This window comes from Mauremys reevesii, linkage group 1, assembly GCF_016161935.1.
Source record: "Mauremys reevesii isolate NIE-2019 linkage group 1, ASM1616193v1, whole genome shotgun sequence".
Lineage (NCBI taxonomy): Eukaryota > Metazoa > Chordata > Testudines > Geoemydidae > Mauremys > Mauremys reevesii.
In genome coordinates this window covers 73105136-73127919 of record NC_052623.1, presented here as the reverse complement: position 1 = coordinate 73127919, position 22784 = coordinate 73105136, and the positions used below count along the sequence as shown (strand labels likewise).

At 40.1% G+C, this 22784-nt stretch overlaps 1 protein-coding gene across 3 annotated transcripts in view; it reads right to left on the bottom strand.

Annotated features, from left to right (window-relative positions):
• Positions 1 to 22784, bottom strand: part of TDRD3 (tudor domain containing 3) — a 264997-nt gene that overhangs the window by 24813 nt on the left and 217400 nt on the right. For 2 of the 3 annotated variants that reach the window (XM_039481181.1, XM_039481200.1), the window contains one exon: positions 1700 to 1780. The exons of the other annotated variant lie outside the window; for it this stretch is intronic. In XM_039481181.1, the coding sequence (XP_039337115.1) occupies positions 1700 to 1780 (81 nt within the window). The remainder of the gene's footprint in view (positions 1 to 1699; positions 1781 to 22784) is intronic. 3 annotated transcript variants of the gene reach the window in all.

Sequence of the window (22784 nt, the reverse complement as noted above, 5' to 3'; positions counted from 1 at the left end):
GGCACTCACACTGCCTGGGTTCTGGCCACCAGTCCGGGGGGCTCTGCATTTTAATTTAATTTTAAATGAAGCTTCTTAAACATTTTAAAAACCTTATTTGCTTTACATACAACAATAGTTCTATATTATAGACTTATAGAAAGAGACCTTCTAAAAACGTTAAAATGTATTACTGGCACGTGAAACCTCACATTAGAGTGAATAAATGAAGATTCGGCACATCACTTCTGAAAGGTTGCTGACCCCTGCTCTATATAATCTAAGAGACATACCTTCTGTCTTCTTCTAAAGCCCTATCAATCAGATGTTTTTTGCAGAGCACTGAAAGATTATGATATATCATTTCATTTTACTCAAAAGCTTCGTTTAGAAGCTCATTTAATTAAGAATTATGGGATTGTACAACAGACACTTTGGGAAAAACATGATATTTACACAGTGATGAGAATGTAATTTGAGTTTGGGATTAGAAAGAATATAAAACCATAACCAAAATAACTGTACTGTTATATGCCTGTTTTTCTTACAAGATTAATGAAAAGGATAGGAAGGGGAAAGGGGGTCAATAGTGAAAACTAACACTATTATAACTGTACATTTCAAAATATTTGTAATTAATTTCAAATTGGAAGATTAATTTGCATAAAAGACAAATTATGCAGAAAGTAAAATATCTGTAATTATACCAAAAAAATTCAACCTGATTTGTATGATTAACCCGAGTTTGAATATCCTTCCCATAAATCACATAAATTACCTTTCAAAATTTAACAAACTTCACACAAAGAAATCCATATAAGACCAATGAAAAATCAAGTGTAACAGCATGTTAATGAAATAACTTCATGGTAGTCTTAATGCCTGACTAGCAAATTACTTGCATCTTAATTAATGGGATGGCATCAGTCTATTGTGCTGATAGGGTTTTGGAGCAGTGCAAATACCATGGATCACGCACATAAGCCTTGACCATAGCACGGCCTGCACGTGTGGAAATGACACATGGAAACACTGCAGGATTAAGTCCATAAAAAGGAAGAAATCCACATTTCTGCCCTTACACCCATCTGCACCTCTGTGTTACCTTAGATCACCCTGCCTATTTCACATAGCCCATTACTGTGCCATTGGATACATTGCAAATGTAAGAATTTCTTTATTGTGCAGAACAATGTAAACCTTTTCTTGTAATTATTTCAGTATAGCAGCTTCAATCATTAAACTCTGGATTCTTTTCTCATAAACAAAACCAGTATACACCTATATAATTAGACACTTCAGTTTCCGAAGACAATGTTTTCTAGTTAGAAAGTCAAAGAGGATCCTAAAAGGTTTTACCTATCTGTTTACTTTGGGCACAATATCTGTAGCACATTTATTTCTGCCTTTGTATTTACAGTACTGAAGTTTGACTTAGAAGTCCTAGACAAATTTAGATTGATCAGGTCAATCTCCCTCTATCCTTCCTGGCCAAACATATTATGAAAACAAGGAATTGAGACACCTTCTCTTTGGAGAGACCACACAGATTCCTTCCAACTCAGTTTTAAAAGACTCTGGGCTGCTTAAAATTCCTTCAAGGCCAAGAACAAGTGTTTCTAATGGGTCCAGGCTTTCCTTCTCTTCCTGTTCTTCCTCACATCTTTTGTACAAAATGGCAGCTTCCATGCATGAATAGGATAGATTCTAATCAGCTCACTGGATATAAATCCTGTAATTCACCCATCATCACCAGGCCAATTATCGAAGAGGTCAGTATTGAAAGACTAGGCAAGGTTAGCTGTTTAAAAATAAAGAAAGAAAGAAAAAGATACGTTTTAAGATCCTTTGTAAGCTTTTACATTATGCTTTAGGGTTTGTTATGTCTTAAGTTTAAAGAAATTTTCTGGTTATTCTACTGACATGTTTTCCTGCCACTCCTTTTCTGGTTTTTCCCATGATGTACTGACACTTAGCTTGAGCTCTTTGAGAAACTTTTTTCCAAAGCTGAGTGATAAAATGAGGACTTGATTTCACCCTCTTTGAGCTGCCTTAGGAAGGAACAGGAACAGTTCTACAGATTCTGCCTGAAATCCTCAGGGATCCTTTTCCTGCCCGCTTAAAACATTAACATTTTGCGTAGCCAGCCAGCAGTATCCCTTCTATGATCTACACCTCTACTCCGATATAACACGACCCGATATAACACAAATTCAGATATAATGCGGTAAAGCAGTGCTCCGGGGAGGTGGGGCTGCTCACTCTGGCGGATCAAAGCAAGTTCGATATAATGTGGTTTCACCTATAATGTGGTAAGATTTTTTGGCTCCTGAGGACGGCGTTATATCAGGGTAAAGGTGTATTTAGGTAATCTTCATATTTTATATGGAGAGATGGATTGAAAATCTAGTTAGCCTAAAGTATTATTAATAAATATAAATAAATTATATTAATAAATATAAATAATATACTGGAACTTGATTTATTTAGGTGCACAGAACAGCATCAAGATGTTTTTCTTTATGTAGATATACTTCTTTGCATCCCAGAAAGGTTGCAATTTATTTTTCCAGTCATGATTTTAAAAACATGGTAGTCTTGCACTCTGCCTGGCAGATGTGATTGCTTTTATACATGGAAGCAGACTTGACTGAAGAGCCTTGTCCTGGGAAGGTGTTATATTAAGGTTGCTAGGAATACAGGCATGGGGAAACTGCAGTAAGGAGTTTTAAGGTGACTATATACAACTGGAGTAAAATACTGGCCCCAGTGGCAAAACAACCATTGAAGCAATAAGGCCAGGAATTCACCCGTAATGCTTAACCTCTTTTGTTTTAGGATGTGCAGACATTAAATTTCCATCTTCACTCGACGATCACCTTTCACCGTGAGGCTGGAAATAACAGCAGATGTGTTATTACACCAGTTTTAATCGCACTGTTAAACAACAGAATACCAATAGAAATGTATTAAATATTTTGGATGTTTTTCTACTTTTTCAACGACACAGATTTAAATTACAACACAGCTTACAAAGTGTACAGTGCTCACTTCATATTATTTTTATTACAAATATTTGCACTGTAAAAATGATAAACAACAGAAATCGTATTTTTCAATTCACCTCATACAAGTACTGTAATGAAATCTCTTTATCGTGAAAGTGCAACTTACAAATGTAGATTTTTTTTTGTTACATAACTGCACTCGAAACCAAAACCATGTAAAACTTTAGAGTCTACAAGTCCACTCAGTCCTATTTCTTATTCAGCCAATTTCTAAGACAAACACGTTTGTTTACATCAGGGGTCAGCAACCTCTGGCACGCGGCTCACCAGGGTAAGCACTAGCAGCGGTTTGCCATCCCAGGCCAATGGGGGCTGCGGGACGCGGTTTGGGCCGAAGGATGTGCTGGCCGTGGCTTCCCACCACCCCCCATTGGCCTGGGATGGCTAACCACGGCAAGTGGGAGCCGCGGCGGTCGGCTGAACCTGCCGATGCGGCAGGTAAACAAACTGGCCCGGCCTGCCAGGGGAGCCACGTGCTAGAGATTGCCGACCCCTGGTTTACATTTATGGGACATAATGCTGCCCGCTTCTTATTTACATTGTCACCTGAAAGTGAGAACAGGCATTCGCATGGCACTTTTATAGCTGGCATTAAAAGGTATGTGTGTGTCAGACATGCTAAACATTTGTATGCCTCTTCATGCTCTGACCACCATTCCAGAGGACATGCTTCCATGATGATGATGCTCGTTAAAAAAAATAATACATTAACTAAATTTTGACTGAACTCCTTGGGGGGAGAATAGTATGTCTCTTGCTCTGTTTTACCCACATTCTGCCATGTATTTCATATTATAGCAGTCTCAGATGATTACCCAGCACATGTTGTTCATTTTAAGAACACTTCCACTGCAGATTTGACAAAACGCAAAGATGTTAGATTTCTAAAGATAGCTACAGCACTTGACTCAGGGTTTAAGAATCTGAAGTGCCTTCCCAAATCTGAGAGGAAGGAGGTGTGGAGAATGCTTTCAGAAGTGTTAAAAGAACAACACACTGATGCGGAAACTACAGAACTCGAACCATCACAAAAGAAAGGGGAAGTTACTCAACTTGCAGTAACTGAAGTTCTTTGAGATGTGTGTCCCTGTGGGTGCTCCACTCTAGGTGTTGGAGTGTCCCGGTGCCATTGATCAGAGATTTTCGGTAGCAGTGCCTGGTCAGGATGCAGGCGCTCAGTTGGTATCTCCCATCTCATTGGAATCTTCCTGAGCGCCTGCGTCCTGTGCCCCTGCCCCTACTATGGAGCAATTATATTAGTACTCCAAAGTAGAGGGGAGGAGGGTGGGAAGTGAAGCACCCACAGCAACACCCATCTTGAAGAAATTCAGTTACTGCAAGGTGAGTAACTTCACCTAGAGCGGAGCACCCACAGGGACAGCACTTGAAGAAGGGGAATGTGTAGCAGTTCCCACTATGGTCGATGGGACTTTCGAGATGCGGCAGTGAGTACTGTAGAGTACTATATGGCCTACTATGGTATCTGCCATGGTATCTTGCATGATAGCATAGTGTTTGGCAAACATGTATTCAGAGGACCATGCAGATGCTTTACAGATGCCAGAAATAGGTACGTTATGTAGGAAGGCAACAGATGTCGAGCTCGAGTGGAAAGAGTTCTAATGCCCTCAGGTGGTTGAATATTTTGAATACGATAAGAGGATCTGATGCAGTCAGAGATCCACTTGGACAGACGTTGTTCAGAGATAGCTGTACCTTTCAATCTTTTGGTGATGGAGACAAAGAGTCATGGAGATTTACGAAATGGCTTAGTCTTGTCTAAGTAAAAAGCAATTGCTCGCCTGACATCAAGAGTATGCAGCATTGCCTCATGTGGAGTCTTGAGAGGTTTGGGATAGAAAGTAGGTAAGTGTTAACGTGGACGGTGGATACCACCTTAGGGAGAAATTTAGGATGTGGTCTCAGAGTGACTTTGTCTTTGGAGAAGATTGTGTAGGGAGGATGGACCATTAGAGCGCTTATTTCACCTACTCCCCTTGCTGATATTATTGCAACTAAGAAAGCTACCTTCATGGACATATGGAGAAGAGAGGAGGTAGCCAAGGGCTCGAATGGAGGTTTCATGAGAGCGTGAAGAACGAGGTTACGGTTCCATGTAGCTGCCGTTGGGTAAATTTCAGGGTAGAGATTTTGCAAGCCTTTGAGAAATCGTTTTATGGTGGAGTGGGTAAAGAGCGAATAACCTTCTAACAGGTCATGGAAGGTGTTAAGCGCCACAGGTGCACTTTGATGGAGCGGAGGGAAAGTCCATCCTGTTTTAGTTTCAGGAGGTAGTCTAGAACGTTAGGGAGGTCACCATATTGGGTGTTAAGTGATTATGTGAGCACCAGAGGGCGAAATGCTTCCACTTCTGCAGATAGGTTTTACGAGTGGAGTCTTTTCTACTGTGCAGGAGGACATATCGGACTTGCTCGGAACAGGCTAGTTCATGGGTTTGGAACCATGAAGGAACCAGGCTGTGAGGTGGAGCTTTTGGAGCTGGGGGTGAAGAACCTATCCGTTGTCCTGGGAAAGGAGATCTGGCCTGTTGGGGAGAGCCCGTGGATGACGGGAGGACATGTGGAGTGGGTAAGGATACCACACCTGTCTTGGTCAAGCCGAGGCAATAAAGATGACCTGGGCCTTGTTGTCTATGGTCTTCCAAAGAACCCTGTGGAGCAGAGGGGTTGGTGGGAAGGCATACAGGAGAGAGTTGTTCCATGGGATGAGGAACACGTCTCCTAGGGATGCAGTCCCAAGTCCCGCTCTGGAGCAAAACGGAACATTTTCGATTTTGGGTTGTGGAAAAGAGATCTATTGATGGGGTGCCACAGAGGGAGAAGAGCTGTGGCAGTATTGCGGGGTGCAGCTCTGTAGCAGGGTGGACCCTGCTCCTGCCCGGAGGGGCTTAAAATGCTGCCTGACAGGGCTTGAGAGGGGTGGCTCTGGAAGCTGGGCTGATTAACGAAGTGGCTGCAGCTGGGGCCACGCCCCAAACTGAAGCCCTGGGGCTTATAAGAGGCAGGGAAGCCAGAGCACAGACAGTCTCTCTCTGCCTTCAGAGAGGGATGGGCCTGGCTGCTTAGCTGGAGGCTAGATACCTGAGTGAAGCAGGGCTGGGAACAGGCTGAGGAGCTAGGGAAGCTCCAGCCTGGAAAGCCCCAGGCTGCGGCCTAGCAAAGGGCCACAGGTACTGGGAGTTGCAGAGGGCAGCCCAGGGGTAGGACAAAGCAGCAGGTCCAAACCCCTATTGCCTGTGATGAGTGGGCTGATACTGCAGTCTGCCCCAGGATGTGGGGCTAGACCATGACTGTCAGTGGCCACTACTGAGGCAAAGTGGGGATAGTAGGGTGGGGGTTCCCCTGGGAGGGGGGAGACCCAATTATAGAAAGGGGCACCGGGTTCAGGGAGGGACACGGGGGCCTGCAAACAGGGGGATCACCAGCCTGCCGAGGGCGCTCCAGGACTGGACTGCGGGAAATTCCGAGACCAACCAGCAGGAGGCGTGGCAGGGGTGAGTCGGCCCGTTTACAAGCTCCCATTCGTGCTCTGTTGAGAAGCGCCTGCTGAGTGCATCGGCAGTAGTGTTGAGGACACAGCGGTCCCGTGTAATTCACTGCCAGGCATGTTGGAAATTCTGGAAGCGGTGGCCAAATGGGCAAGTAGGCTCTGGAATCAAGGGGTGGTCACGCAGACCCTTGACTGTTGCAAAATTGTTGTTTATTCCCAGATGGGAGGGAGGCGGTTGCTTGAGCTTGATTTTGTCTGCATTTAGGGGGGTCTAGCGCGATTCTTATTTATGTCATATGGTTTGGATTGAGGCTAATAATATTGTTGTGTGCGTGGTCTTTGGTAGGCTTGGTATTGTTGTCTCCTGGGAAGAGATGGGTGAATGTCCAGGGTGTGCAGTGTCGCTCTACAATCTTTCATGGTGTTAAGTAGTTCATCGGCTTTTTTTGAAAAACAAATGGTCTTTATAAAAGAGGAGGTCCTCCACTTTGGTCTGCAGTTGCAGTAGTACAGGCTGCTGTGTCTGCCGTGTCTAAAGAGGCTTGCAGGGCCATTCTGGAAATCAATTGGCCCTCGCTCAGAACTGATTTAAAGTCTGCTCGCCTATTCTCTGGAATGTAGGAGGTGAATTAAAAAAGTTTATTGTCGTTATCAAAGTCGTAGCTGGCAAGGAGTGCAGTGTAGTTTGTAATCCTGAATTGTAGAGTGGAGGACGTGTAAACCTTGCAACCCAAGACGTCAAGGCATTTAAGGTCCTTGTCTTGCAGGGTGGGCCGATATTGTGGCTGTTTCGTCCTTTGTGCGATTGCATCGATGACGAGAGAGTTCGGTTGTGGGTGAAAAAAAATAGGAAGTCAGCGTCCTATTCAGGAACAAAGAATTTACGTTCGGCCTTTCTGCAGGTGGGTAATAAAGAAGCTGGAGTTTGCCAGAGTGTGTCAGCTGGTTCCAGGAGTGCTTCATTTATAGGGACCACAATCTTTGCAGGCACAGAGGGTTGAAGGATTCTGAGGCGTTTGTGTTGCGTCTCCTGAACCTCTTCTAGGGGGATGTCTTGACTGACTGCCACCCTCTTGAAAAGCTCTTGAAATTGTTTACAGTCGTCCACGTTCTGTGGAAGCGGGGGAGGAGGGGAGAAGAGGAGAAGAGGGAGAATTAGGGTTCGGATATGGTTTGTAGTTCACGTTCTCAGGAGGGGGTTCAGGTACTCTAGAAGTGGATGGAGCTGGAGATCAAGGCACAGAGGTCTGAGGATGAGTGGTAGGAAGAGGTGGCCAAGGGTACCACTGAGGCCAAGGCACAGGGTAGGAGAACCCAGGTGCCGCCCACGGGGGGGGGGAAGAGGACAAAATAGGGAAACTGAGGCTGGTAGCTGTGGACCATAGCCTGAGGTGGAAGAGGTTCCAGTGGAGGAGGAGAGGCAGATGGGGAGAACTCCGCCTGCTCCTATATATCGGGTCCGCTATTAGTGAAGGTAGCCAGTTCAGGTGGTGAGAATGGCTGTTCGAAGAGTGAGCCCTGTGTTTCCAGGAGCGGAGAGTGAGGCTCAGGTGGCACTGAGAGGTCACATTGAGTGAGGAACTGTTACTCCTTCTCCCTGGGCTGGGCTGAGCCTGGACTGTGCCCTAGCATGTTAGCAAGTGAAAGTGTCATCGGTGCCGCGGGTGTGTTGGAGGTGCCCTGTTGGAGAGCCCTGCTGGTGCCGGGGCAGGAGGTAAGCTCGGGGCCGATGTTCTTCTCGGCACCGGGGCAGAGCACGCAGTCAGCACCGCGGCTATTTTCGGCATAGAGGGGGTTGGTGCCAATGTCCTTGTCAGCATCAGGGCAGAGTGTGCAGCCAGCACCGTGGCTATTTTTAGCACTGAGGCGCTCAGTGCCGTGGAAACCTTCCCTGTATCGGAGGTCGGGTTCCTGCCTCTGAGGACTGCGGGAGCCTTGGTTGAGGCTTTAGAAAGAGCTGAGGTGCCTGCCTGTGGCGCTGTCAGCACAGAGGGTAAGGATCTCATGGGAGACCCTTTACTCATGTCAGCGTCTCTCCTGTGAGACTGCTGTGCTTCTTGCCTCTGCTCCAGAGAGGGTGAAGCAACATTCCCAACTGGTTCAGATCTGGCCAGAGAGTGTGTGGGAGCGAGTTTAACTTTCCCCGTCTCCAAAAGCAGCTGCAGAGATTTTTCCATCAGAAGCATTTTAAGCCGCAGGTCCCTGTCGCGCCAAGCCCCTGACTTGAGGCTTGTACAGTGGAGGCACTTTGCAGGAATGTGGGTTTCCCCGAGGCACTTCACACAATGTGAGTGTCCATCTGACTGTGGCATGGAGTCCTGACAGGAAACACACTTTTTGAATCCTGAAGCTCCTGGCATTGTGAATTAGAAAGGGCAAGGGAGAGTGTCTCAGTGGGAGACAAGCCTGAAGCAAAATTTTTTTGTTTTTTGGGTTTTTTTAAAACTAAGTAACTAACTATGTAACTACACTAAAGGAAGGGAAACAACTAGGATGTAACTAATAAGTATTTCTATATTGTAACTTTTTTCCTACAGAGACCGGGGAAGAGAAGCAGCACTGCCCCGAGTCCCATCTTCAGCCGGGGATGGTTGAGAAGGAACTGAGGGGGGTGCGGGATACAGGCACACAGGAAGATTCCAACAAGACGGGAGATACCAACTGAGCACTTGCGTCCTGACCAGGTACTCCTACCGAAAATCTCTGATCAACAGCACCGGGACACACCTACATCTACAGTGGAGCACCACAGGGACAGCACTCGAAGAAGAAATCAACCTTCTGCTGGGGGCATCTGACTCAGATGGTGAAAGTGAACATGCGCTGGTCTGCACTGTTTTGAATCATTATCGAGCAGAACCCGTCATCAGCATGGATGCATATATTCTGGAATGGTGGTTGAAGACGAAGGGAGATATGAATCTTTATACTGCCCCTGGAAATTTCCACTACATGCATCCGACGAAGTGGGTATTCACCCATGAAAGCTCATGCTCCAATACATCTGTTAGTCTATAAGGTGCCACAGGACTCTTTGCTGCTTTTACAGATCCAGACTAACACGGCTACCCCTCTGATACTTGACACCATCCAAGGCACTGCATTTAGCCGTATGGAGTGGAAATCCATCAACCTATATATACCTGCCCCTGGAAATTTCCACTACATGCATCCGACGAAGTGGGTATTCACCAATGAAAGCTCTTGCTCCAATATGTCTGTTAGTCTATAAGGTGCCACAAGACTCTTTGCTGCTTTATGAATCTTTAGCACATCTGGAACATAAATATCTTGTGATGCCAGCTACAACAGTGCCATGCAAACATCTATTATCACGTTCAGGTGACATTGTAAACAAGAAGCAGGCAGCATTATCTCCTGCAAATGTAAACAAACTTGTTTGAGTGATTGGCTGAACAAAAAGTAGGACTGAGTGGACTTGAAGGCTCAAGTTTTACATTGTTTTATTTTTGAATGCAGTTTTTTTGTACATAATTCTACATTTTTAAGTTCAACTTTCATGATAAAGAGATTGTATTACAATACTTGTATTAGGTGAACTGAAAAATACTATTTCTTTTGTTTTTTACCACACAAATATTTGTAATAATAGAATCCTAGACTTTAAGATCAGAAGGAACCATTATGATCGTCTAGTCTGACCTCCTGCACAACGCAGGCTACAGAATCTCACCCATCCACTCCTGTAACAAACAAAGTGAGCACTGTACACTTTGTGTTGTGTTGTAATTGAAATCAACATATTTTAAAATGTAGACATCCAAAAATATTTAAATAAATGGTATTTTATTTTTAATCATGCAATTAATCACAACTAATTTTTTAATCGCTTGACAGCCCTAATTATTACATATCAGTCTTCAGAGATTCTGACACACTGTTATTATCTGCAAGTATCTAAAAGGTATGAACCCCAAAGGCCGCGATAACTTGTTTAAGCTGATCTATAGGAGAATATCATGGCAGTAGTGCCCTAAACTGATCAAAGGAAAATATAGGCTGGATATAAGGAAATACTTCCTAATAGTGACATCTATCTAAGACTGTAAAATGGCCGCTCAGTGATAGCAGAAAAAACTGTAGCACTCCAGATTTAGCACTTAACATCATAATGTAGGAAAAATTCTGCTTTGATAAGGACATGGATTACTAGACTCCCTCTAAATTCCAGTCTCTCATTCTAAAAACCAACAACAAAAACAATAAATAGACATTTTCCTGTTTAATGGATTTAAACTTGTACATCTATTAGTGATTTTGGATTTTTTACAAAAATATATATTGCAACAGAAGAGTATTCCACCTCAATGAATAATAAGCCATTTTCCTCCTCAGTGTCTGCCTCTGACTTATCTTTTTTTTGATGGCCCAAATCTGTCAGCTTTAAACCTGCTGAGTAACATCTGAATGTTTGAACACTCCTACTGTTTTCTAAGTCATTACTCATGGAGTAAGATACTACTACTCAGCATAAGTCAGAATTAGATTTTAAATAACTAAGTACCTTAAACAGTTGATTTCATTTAATGTTTTCTTTCATGAACTCGTTACTATAAGATGTACTCATAATTAGTTTTTCTAACATATAATACACACACATACAGAATATATCTATCTGTAGCTAGACTTACACAGTGTATATCTATCAATAGCTAGACAGTAAGAATGGCAAGGTTGATTAATCTCACTCCAATTTTGACACTAAAATCTTGAATCGTTTGCTGAACCTTTTCAGCTTTAGCACCATCCTAACGATAATAAAATCATTTGATTTACATGGTATTCTAAATGTAGTCTTACTAATAATATGGGATAATGGTGACAGACAACTGGCACAGTTACAGGTATTATAAGAATTACAGTGAGATTTACTGCAAAATCTATTTTATTTAATGGGATAAAATAGAATTAGTATATGATATTGTAAGATTTACTGAGAAATCTCTTGAGACTTTGAATAGTAACTATGTAATTATTGTGTCAGCACAGTATATACAGCCAGAATAATTCCTGTCCATTTATTCTCCATATCTACACATGATCCTGAAACAATCTTTATCTCTTGTGCTGCTGCTCAACATTATGTAAATATTTTAATGTACTATCTAACTATCATCCTAACTCCAATATCCATTCTCTACAGTGTACCATGTCTTTTACATAGGCTATGACTTTGGTTCCCTGCTTCGCTGCTGTCTGAATATGGAAATTCATGAGCTACTGCAAGTCCATAAAACCACACTCCGCATTCATTTAATCCTTTACAAATCTTTATTCCTTTTTTAATCCACTGCTTTTATATTGTGTTTCAGGAACAAATGCTTGCATTTTCATAAAGAATGCCGTAACAGAATTTCTGTCCAAAAGTAAACAAGTGATTCTAACACAGAAACTTCAGTAGGGCACTGCAATGTACCTTAAGCAGTTTTATTTTCCCATTTTCTTCCCTAAGCAAATTTAAACTGTTCTTCATTCCATTTTTTCAATCAAACTGTATAAATGCACTGTACACTATGTATTTCATTCATTACAAAGTATTAAATGCTTAGGTGAAATCCATATATATTATGCCTCCTATTTCACCTTTCAGTAATGATTTCACAGACACTTTTTTTTACAAATGAAATTATAAGTCTACACTTCCTTGAACAATCCTTTGTTCCTTCCTTAAATATAGCAACTAAATTATTCGTACAAGACCTTTTCTACTACATGCATCCCTAGTAAGCTGTCAGAAGTTGTCAAATTATTTTACATTTTCCTTGCTGGATCCTATGAAATCTATGATGCATTTCCATTGTGCATGGCATGCTGTCAAGTTTTTAACAGTCCTCATTTCTTTATTAGTCCCAGTATTTCCTAATAACCAAAATAAATGGTTCTTTACATACTAAATTGGGATTCTAAATTGACAATGATTTATTTAGTAATATTGAAAATATTGAAAATATAAACGTATACAGATTTTAAAGCATTTATAGAGCAAATAGAGCACCAATTGGGAAAATTATTACAGTGTGTTACAGGTATCAAAAGTCTTGAAGACAGCTGCCCTTTTACAAACGTTCTGTAAGACATCCGACGAAGTGGGTATTCACCCACGAAAGCTCATGCTCCAAAACTTCTGTTAGTCTATAAGGTGCCACAGGACTCTTTGCTGCTCTGTAAGATTAGTATTTGTCCTGGATACGCTAGCCCTTTTCTGGGAAAAACAGCTAATAGCCAAATGACAGGAAATGAATAATTCCTTATGAAAATCAAGGAATGAAAGATCAGGGCATAGACAAGAGGACAGATGACTCGTAGTAGACTTGAATTTAATAAAAGGTACACAACAACAACCGATGTAGCATCAAGTATCAACACATCTTGACATTTCATTGTTTTTCTCCAGTTTTGAAGACAGGTCATTCATTTATTTCCTGAATACTAGACATCCCAACAGATCTTACATTTAAGTTCCTTTAAAATTAGGATCACATAAACCTGGGGTCCAATTCTCCCAGAGTAATTTCCACTAGAATTGCTGTTCTCCTGCGATGGGAGAAAAGGTTCACAGGAAAACGACAACAGGGTCTTTCACATTTGAAACTATAATTATTGCCAGTGGCACATAAAAGACAGTAAATATCTTATTGTGGTCTATGCAAACATTTCCTGATGCAAGGTGTCATAATATTCTCAGACAGAAAATCACTATTTTTGAGAGTCCTTCTGAGATACTATTTTAGCTCCCTCATAACACATTTTGAAACCATTGGGTTTTGCTATCACAAAAATGAAAACTTTTTTATGCAAAGTATTAAGAAAGTGATATAGTGGTAAATACTAGATTATAAATATTAGTTAAAGAAAAACTGATGCACTAAGGTAAGATATCTTATAGAAAAACCTTTCATTAATTAAGGCAGGAGAGTAGAAATTTTATCAAACCACCAGAAAAGAATCACTGATTAGAAACTGAGAATGCATATTGCATGTGAGTCAAAATACATACAACCCTTTTATTTCCTGTGGAAAAATCCCAGAGAATTTTGTTTGAGTTCTTAAATCACATGTGACAGGGCAAGCAATCCCACAAGTGGAAATAAAGATGAGAGTTACAGAAGAGTATCTCAATAATTGGCTCAGTAGTTGAAAAAAATAAGTCTAAATTTTTAAATGATTGAGGTAAAAAAAAAGATTTAAAAAAAATTAAAACCCCTACAAAGATAATAAAGAATGATGCATTAATCTAGTGCTATATCAGCAGCCCAAATCATGCTGCCATGTGGAATATATGCTGTAGGCAATTTCAGGGCTCTGCTTTTTTGAACTGAGTACACACTTAACAGAGATAATATGCTTTGCTTTTAGAGTAAGAAAAACATTTGCTATACTGCTGGACAACTGATAAAATAATCTAGTCAGAATGACATCATACATCCTGGCTTTTGGCAGTGGACAGAAAATTCAAGGGATTAGAAGGAAGCCTCCAAAAGATAAAGTGAGAAAAACCACTTGGCTGCCAGGGTAAAAAAACATTATAAAAAATGATTATATATTTTTTAAAGTTAAAATTTTTAAGTTAGAAAGAATTCTATATGCACACGCATGATCCAAAATTTGGTATGAAAATCCCTCAATGTGAGTTGCAGGCTGGAGTTTGGGCATGCAGTACATGACTATGTGAATAAACAAGCTCTAGCTTTCACACGACTTGGGGTATTTGCATAATTTCAAATATGTGTACGATAGTGAAGATTTAAGACAGGGTGGAGGAAATAATGTGACAAAGCTAGTTAATATCTAGCTCTTAAAATGATAAACAAGGGAATTATTGCAAAAACAATTAAATGTTACAAATGCATACCGCTGTTTGTATGGGGGTCCAAACATTTACAAAACTGAGAAAAAAGTTCAACTGTCCATGCAATGACTCAAAATTGAAGAATTTGTGAATAATTGTATGTCTTAGCTTGCAAGGCAGTATCTCAACATTATGTGCAGACTTCAAAATTATAAATACATTTACATTTTAAAAGAAAATACATGCAAAAATTCCACGTTTACTTATATGCTAAAATCTGAGTTCAGGATTTTGGGTCCACCTGCAAGAGCTGATGCACCTAAGGAGTGCAAGGATGTTCTCCTTTCAGGTGTTAACAACGTCATCAGCTGCTGCAGGAAGAACAGAAGGACAAGTCTGGTTGTGGCAATTTTTAAGTCAACATGTAATCTGACATACATCTAACTAAAAGCTTTTCAGTTGACATAAGAAGCAAAACACTGCACAATAAAACCCAAATAAACAAGATTTACTCACGTTTGCAGTACTTCCTTTCCCTCCTTGATGAAGCTCGCCCAATGACATGGCATTAGATAGTCCTTTTCGGGTCAAGACATCAAGCTTTGGTCCGCAGTTCCCTCCTTTAATTGGGCTGAAACTTATGCTATAAAGCCAGAGTGATTCTCTCACTGAGGGCTCAACTTCACTCATCTCCTAGAACAGTGATGATGAACCTCTATGGCATTTGATGCCATTTCTGTTGGCTGTGCCACAAATGGAGTTCTGAGCCTTGGTAGAAGTAATGATCAGCAGTGGAGATTGCTGACGTAATCCAGCTGATGTCAGATGTCAAGAGAAGCAGGGCCAGAATGAGACAGATGACAGTAGACTGAACGGAAAGGAGGGAAAGACCAGGAAGAAATAATTTAAAGGGGGAAAATGTCAAGGAGAGGAGACAGATTAGGTGAGAAAGGTAGAACAGGGAAGAGGAGTGAAAGCTAGAAGGGGAAAAGATTGAACACAAATGAAGCCCCTTTAAAGTCTGCATCCAATAACTAGCAAAATTTCATTTGTGGCCCTCCAATTCAAGAAGGTTCACCATCACTGTCATAGAGAGTAAAAGGAAAGGAGGTGTGCACCGAGGGAGCTCCATCAACAAAGGAACAGACACTGCTGCAACAGCTACACACTCATGTTTTTGTTTCCTCCTCAGTTCCATTTCGCCCACAATGCAAGATCTTTAAGAACAGAAATAAGGTGAAAAAGGGTAGGATAAGAAAAGGACAGAACTACCAGAACATCAGAGAAAAAAAGATGAGCTCAGGGAGATTATGTTATAAGTACAGCAGGATGCCCATGAAATAACTTCATGAACCTTTTTGATTAACCAATTCCAGTACAAGAATTATTATTATTATTACTAGCTCTAGCGAAATGAGTTAATAGTATATGACATCAAAGGCTTACAGTAAGATGACAGGAAAATCACTTCCAATAATTAACAGGCCAGATTCTAGAATATGATTCAACCCTGTTGTTCTGCTCAGGTGGTTGGATTATGGTGTTGGTGGCCCACTGGGAATTCCATGGCAAATGGTATCTTACTGCTTGCATAAAGCCTGCTCCACCAGTTGCTCCAGCCACTCCTACCCCAATATAAAGGGCATATTAGAACAAAAGTCTGCTATTGCTAGATCTACCTTCATGGGCGTAAGGTTCACAAGGGCCACCATAGACTGGCTCACAGGGTCAGGGAGCTGTAACTGGTTCCATGATGCTCCTATGCAGAGGAGAATCTGTTACAATATTTCTGGCTACTGTACTGTCAAAAAAAATCTGGTATTTTGCTGAATGATAATATGCCTCAGTTTACAATAATTTACCCCCAGTGTTATTATTTAGAACATAATCTATAGCACTTCCTAAAACATTTTACAACTAATAGAGAAATGTATGTCAAGTATCAGAGGGGTAGCCATGTTAGTCTGGATCTGTAAAAAGCAGCAAAGAGTCCTGTGGCACCTTATAGACTAATAGACGTATTGGAGCATAAGCTTTCATGCTTCTGATGAAGTGGGTATTCACTCATGAAAGCTTATGCTCCAATACATCTGTTAGTCTATAAGGTGCCACAGGACTCTTTGGAGAAATGTATTGTTCCCTTGATAATCAGTTCCTATTGTTTAACTGGATTATTATTTATGGTACTTGAGTAGAGCTCATAAACACATTTTGAAAATGTTATTCAAATCCATAGTTTTAGAAGTGAAGGAGCTGTTAGTCTTAAAAGCCCAGAGGGATAACTCAGTGGTTTGAGCATTGGCCTGCTAAACCCAGGGTTGTGAGTTCAATCATTGAGGGGGCAATTTAGGGAACTGGAATGTAAAAAAAAAAAAAAACCTGGGTATTTGCCCTGCTTTGAGCAGGGGATTGGACTAGATGATCTCTTGAGGTCCCTTCCGACCTTGATATTTTGTGATTCTAAGACTCCCCCCACAAAAAGATTTAAGTACTCACTCTAACCCAATTCTGCCAGATTCAACAATTATAAAATTATTTTAATTATGATAATTATATGCCCAAGTTTTCAGAGCCTAAGAGTTTAATTTGAATATTGCATTAAGATTTCAGAAAGATGCAAGTTTAGTTGTTCTGCATGTGTGTTAAAAAAAAGTGTAGCTTTGTGATTAATATCTTTCGTTTTTCAATGGCTGTGCATTTTAAATTATGTTAAAGCCCTGATTCCTTGGTTAAAAGGTTTTTTTATATAAACCAAAAGAAATAAAATGAACACTAATTCTGAAAACCCTAATGGAGTTGCTGTCAGGTGTACCTTTGACAGGATGTAATTTCTGTGAAAAGAGATACTCCAGACAAGCTACGATTGTGGATAATGTGCAGCTATACTGGTTAAAACACTTTTCTAATCTAAGAGGTAAATCATCTCTATGAAACTTTTATCTCCTTTCTTGCAGTCTATGCAATTTGAAAAGGGAAGAGATGTAGGATTTTTTTCCACATTATTTCTTTCATACACTGGTGGCTATCATCCTAAATTTGGAGAAAGGGGAAAATGTATTTATATTTTTCATCTATCCATGTTCTGAGAGTACTGGGTTGTCATATTTACTCGTATGTACCAAGCATACTTTCACAGGGCCCAAAACGAGATGCTGATTTCCATGAGAGTTATGACAGCTCAGTAAACCTCACAAGAGAGATTTAGTACTTTTCAGGATTGAACCCCCTAGTCAGAAAGAGACCAATAAGTTACTTTCAGTTAGATTTCAATTAGTCTGTGCCTAAATCTGGTTTTCAAGATTTCAGGTCACATTACTTCAAAGATCGCCAACATGCTGTCATGGCATACGTGTCATGGTTTCCAAGAAGTTGATTCTCGAGACAAGGTGTTTGCTGTGAGTTGTAAACAGATGCAATACCACTGAGTACTTCACTCCCAGAAGACATTTCCTGCAGTTTGTGTTCTGTAACTTAGACTTAGAAATTAAAATATCCAAATTCTGAGTGTGTGTGAAACTACTGCTGGCAGCTAAATACGTATATAATCACCATATCCAGAACTGAGGAACACAAGAATTGATTAAGTTTCCTGCTGTCTGTTCATAGGGTAAGCTGCTGGTATGCTGTTCATTCTTATTTTGATTCTGTGCTATTCTGAATATTAAAAATATCATTAGTATATTTTGCTATTAATTTTAGTGCATATACATGAAAAAGGTGGAGATACTAGAACCAGATGTGGTCATCAGTCTTTAAAGTAGACATCAGAGGCCATTAATGACATAATGGCACAGGGAAATTTAGTATGAACTGTGAACTAACTTCTAACAACTTGGATATAATAATACCTAGCTCTTCTATAGCACTTTTCTCATCAGTGGATCTCAAGGGCTTTACAAAGAGATGGTGAAACTGAGTCACAGGGACGAGAAGTGACTTGTTCAAGGCTACCCAGCAAACCAGTGGCTGAAGCCAGGAATAGACCCCCGATCTCTTGAGTCCCAGTGCATGGTCTATCCACTGTACTACATTGTCAAGTTTTACATATTTTCCATAACTCCCAGGTGGAGTATAAGTATCCAATACCCCACTGAGTACGATATGGATTCTCAAAGACAACTCATATGGAGTCCAACAATGAGGATAAATTGGAAGATTTGAATCATCCGACTCCATGTAAGTATTATATCCTGTTACTCATTAAAGTTGGGATGTCTGTAAATTTAAAGTATCAGAGGGGTAGCCGTGTTAGTCTGGATCTGTAAAAAGCAACAAAGAGTCCTGTGGCATTTTACAGACTAACAGATGTATTGGAGCATAAGCTTTCGTGGGTGAATACCCACTTTGTCATACGCATGTAAATTTAAAGAAAACTTCAGTTTCTGCAAGGAGTTATATATTATAGTAGTTTGTTATATTGAGAAGACATTTGCATGAAGTACTCCAATTACCAAAATACTCAGGTCCTCTATGACAAAAATGGTTGTATAGCTAGGGCCTTGTCTACACAACTGCTTAAGTCGATGTCAGTTATGTCGCTCAGGAGTGTAAAAAACTCAATTAGCTGAGCAACATAACTTACGTTGACTTAACGCGTTGTCTACACCATGCTATGTTGGTGGGAGATGCTCTCCCATTGACATAGCTTCTGCCTCTTGTTGAGGTGGATCGATTATGTCGACGGGAAAATGCTCTTCCGATAGACTTATCGTGTCTTCAGCAGACCCGTTAAATCGATGCCGCTGCATCGATTGCATCGGTGCTGATTTAGCACAGCAGTGAAGACAAGCTCTTAGATGTGCCATAACAGTAGTGAGGTATTTAACCAGAAGGGTAATATTTTGACTTTTAGAGTCCGATTGTGATCGCATTTAACTCAGTGGTTCTTTTTAAATTTTTTTTTCTGAATTACCTAAGCAAATTCCCTAAAGAGATAAGGAAATAATTATCTGTCAAATTGTAAATTGGCTTAAATCACTTGTTCAACAATGAACATAGTTATTTGTTCCATTTCTTTTTTCGTTTCTTAGTTGTCTTAGATCTACACAAGGGATTTTGTTCTGTATTTGTACAGCAACTAGCACAATGGTGTACTGGTCCATGACTAGGGAAATGGGCTCTCTGGTAATACATAATAATAATAGTACATATAATATAAAATTCATTGATGGAGATTATCTAAGAACCTAGTTACAAGACTTCAGTTTACATGGGTGTCAATCTGGCACTTTTTAAGACCTACCGATTCACTTATAGACTTTGACATTAAAAAGGCAAACATTTGCCAACAGTCACTCCACAAGAGTATCTGAAATACCACAAGCCAAATCTTATTTCTGAATATTAGGAAATACTGTGATATCTCCAATGCCAAAATGTGATAACTACTGCCAATTGTTAACTTTTTAATACCAACTATTGTATTTTTATTTTTTTTTTGGTAAACAAAAAACATCCTAGATTATATAACTATTCAAATAAAACCTAGTATAAAGACAAAGGAAGATTTTTCCCGTAATTCCAGTTTATTGAAAAACTTCAGAATTTCTCATATTGAAACTATGTTTTGATTAACTTTATTAACTTTAGTACTGGCTACAAGGGAAAAGACACTAAGTTAGTTTGTGTAAGACCTAACTGGGTCTTAAAACTATAAGAAAATATAGTTGTGCTAAATATTTTGGCAACTGAAATGCAAAAACCATTTTTCAGTTGTTTGTTCCACAGAGGATAACTAATGATATAATCTGATCTAAATTTTATAATTCTCTCCGCATTCACTCACCTCAAAGCTTGAGGTTAAAAATGAAAATTGGCCTCTCCCATCTCAGCTCCCTTGTTAATGCCACTTGTCTCTCATCAACAATAAAAGATATTACCTTACCCATCTTGTCTCTCTAATATCCTGGGACTGACATAACACTGCATACTTGGGAAGAACACACATGCAAAATTAGCCATATGTATTCACCACATTATGCAACACAACAGATCAGAGCCAGAAGAAGAATTAAGTGAAGTGGTTAGCTGTTCCCTAAATTTGCCTAACAGCCATGCTTAAATATGGCAATTGTTATAGTGTAAACATTACTTTTGTGTAAGGCTCAAACAGATAAATACCTCTCCAATACAAGTTTTGAAAATATGGGTATACCATTTTCACAGGACATAAAAGCAGATTAATTTGCAGGAAATATCATAGATCTCATAAGTTTCCTGAGCAGCACTGATTGTTAAACTATCACTATTCTCCTATAGCTGTAAACAGAAATGTCCAAACTCAGAAGCCTACTACCAGTTAACTCTCCCAACTGTAAATGCCTTCCTTGGGACATGAAATAAACTATCAATTGAGAACAAAAAATGGTTTGCCTGAACAACAGAGGCAGGAAACACGGTACTCTTAGTAAGTTTTTACTAACTGTCTTAGTATTTTTCCTATATTTTGGAGGACTCAACAGGGAAAAAGAATATTCCACATGACTTATCACTACCAAGGCAGGGAGCCAGATTGCTTTTCTGCCACCAATCCATTTCACAGTCAATTGCAACTAATTTTTTTAAAAGTATTTTCTCAAGTGGAGAACATTTCTTGGCAGAGGGAACCTGATAATGCCTACAGAATGCCAACTAATGAAGAAAACCCAAATTATCAGGGTATTCGATGTGACTGTCCAAGGATGAGACATTAAACCTTCACCATGAGTTCTGTATCTACTGAATATGTACTGTATGTAGTAGGAAAGAATAAAAAACGGAATACAATTATTTACTAAGAATAGGGTTTGCCATAATTTCTTCTCTACACTACCACCCAACACAACATGTACATCTCCTCTCATCAGAGAGCAAAAAAACCATCAATCAAGGCAGGGATAATTCTTCGAGTCCTCTCACTTCTTTCTTAGTTCATAAAATTCCTGAGCTAATCCTTTAAGGGCAGCCAATCAGACTTCCAAAATTAATGGGAAAAAAGAGGTTGGGAAGCAAAATAGAGAAAGGAGATTGCTTCAACAATTACCAATCAGTAATGTTTTGTCAATCATTGTCTCTTCCCCATCATATGCTTCCAGATAGACAGCAGATGTAGTGAAACAGTTCCTACCCAAGAGGTGTGACTATCTCTTTCTGTAACCAGCATATGTACTGACCAAATTCACTTCAGCACAGAGAATGCTTTCTCTATAAGAAATTAGATTTTTCATCAACTTATTGGACTAAGGGAGCTAAACACAAGAGTTTGTAATGTCCCATAAAAAGAGAAACTAAAGGTCTCCTTTCAGATGACAAGAGGATTGTAAAACAGAAGTCAGAACAGCTTAGTCATGTTATGCTCTGAGAGGCCTGAAAGACGTATTTTTTTGAGGAAGTGGAAGGTGGAAAAATAGTCCCTTTTAAAATTAAAAAAATTTAAGGACTGTACCAAAAAATTATTCTGTCCTCAACACGAGACAATCATCATACTGGATACCTAAACTGTTGACTTTGATTAGTTTCAGTTAAATAATATCTGAAAGGTTAGAAGAGTGGGAGTTTATCCTTTAGATGGTAAAGGTGTTTAACAATTCTGAGCAACCACAAAATGGGGAAAGGGATATGATCTGTAGTAACAAGGAGTAATATTACACAGTTTGGATGAATGAGAAATGCCTGAGTGTAAAACTGGGAAATGGCCTACAATGGTCTGCTGGACAAGCATTTGCCAACCTTGAGTCAGAGAGAAACATGTAGAATTGCATAGCCTACATGTAGAATTGTATAGCCTACCTGTACCAAGATGAGAAATCTTCATTGACTCCTAATCCAGGTGAACCTCAAGAGCTGCTTTCCATACTGCTTGAGTCTGTGGTATGGTATGGTATGGTATGTCAACACTGCAGCTGAGAGTGTGCTTCCCACTATGGGTAGATAAACACACACTAGTTCTATTTAAGCTAGCACACTAAAAATAGCAGTGTTGCCATCTCTTGGTTACACTGCATACAAACCTAGTCCAAGCCATCTCTTGGTTACACTGCTATTTTTTAAGCATGCTAATGCAAGCAGAGCTAGCACATATGTCTACCTGAGCTGGAAAGCATGCTCCCAGCTTTCATGTAGATATACCCTAAGTCATGTCTGTTAGAAAATAATGGAGGAAAGGAAAACACACTCTCAGAAGTATAGGAAACCACTCAAAGGAGAGGACTTCCTATGTAAAAGGAACAGATGACCAACACATGAATGATGTCCTTCGGAAGAAGTAACTGGCATCTAAGACTCCTTGTTGTTTTCTTTCTGTCAAAGAGTTCCTTCACAAGAAGGGGGAAAGAATCAAGACACTCAGAGACCCATAGCAAAGTCTTGTTTTAGTTTAACTGAGATGAGAAAGGAAACTAAACCATCATAATGGGAAAATGGGATTTTGAAGGCACATA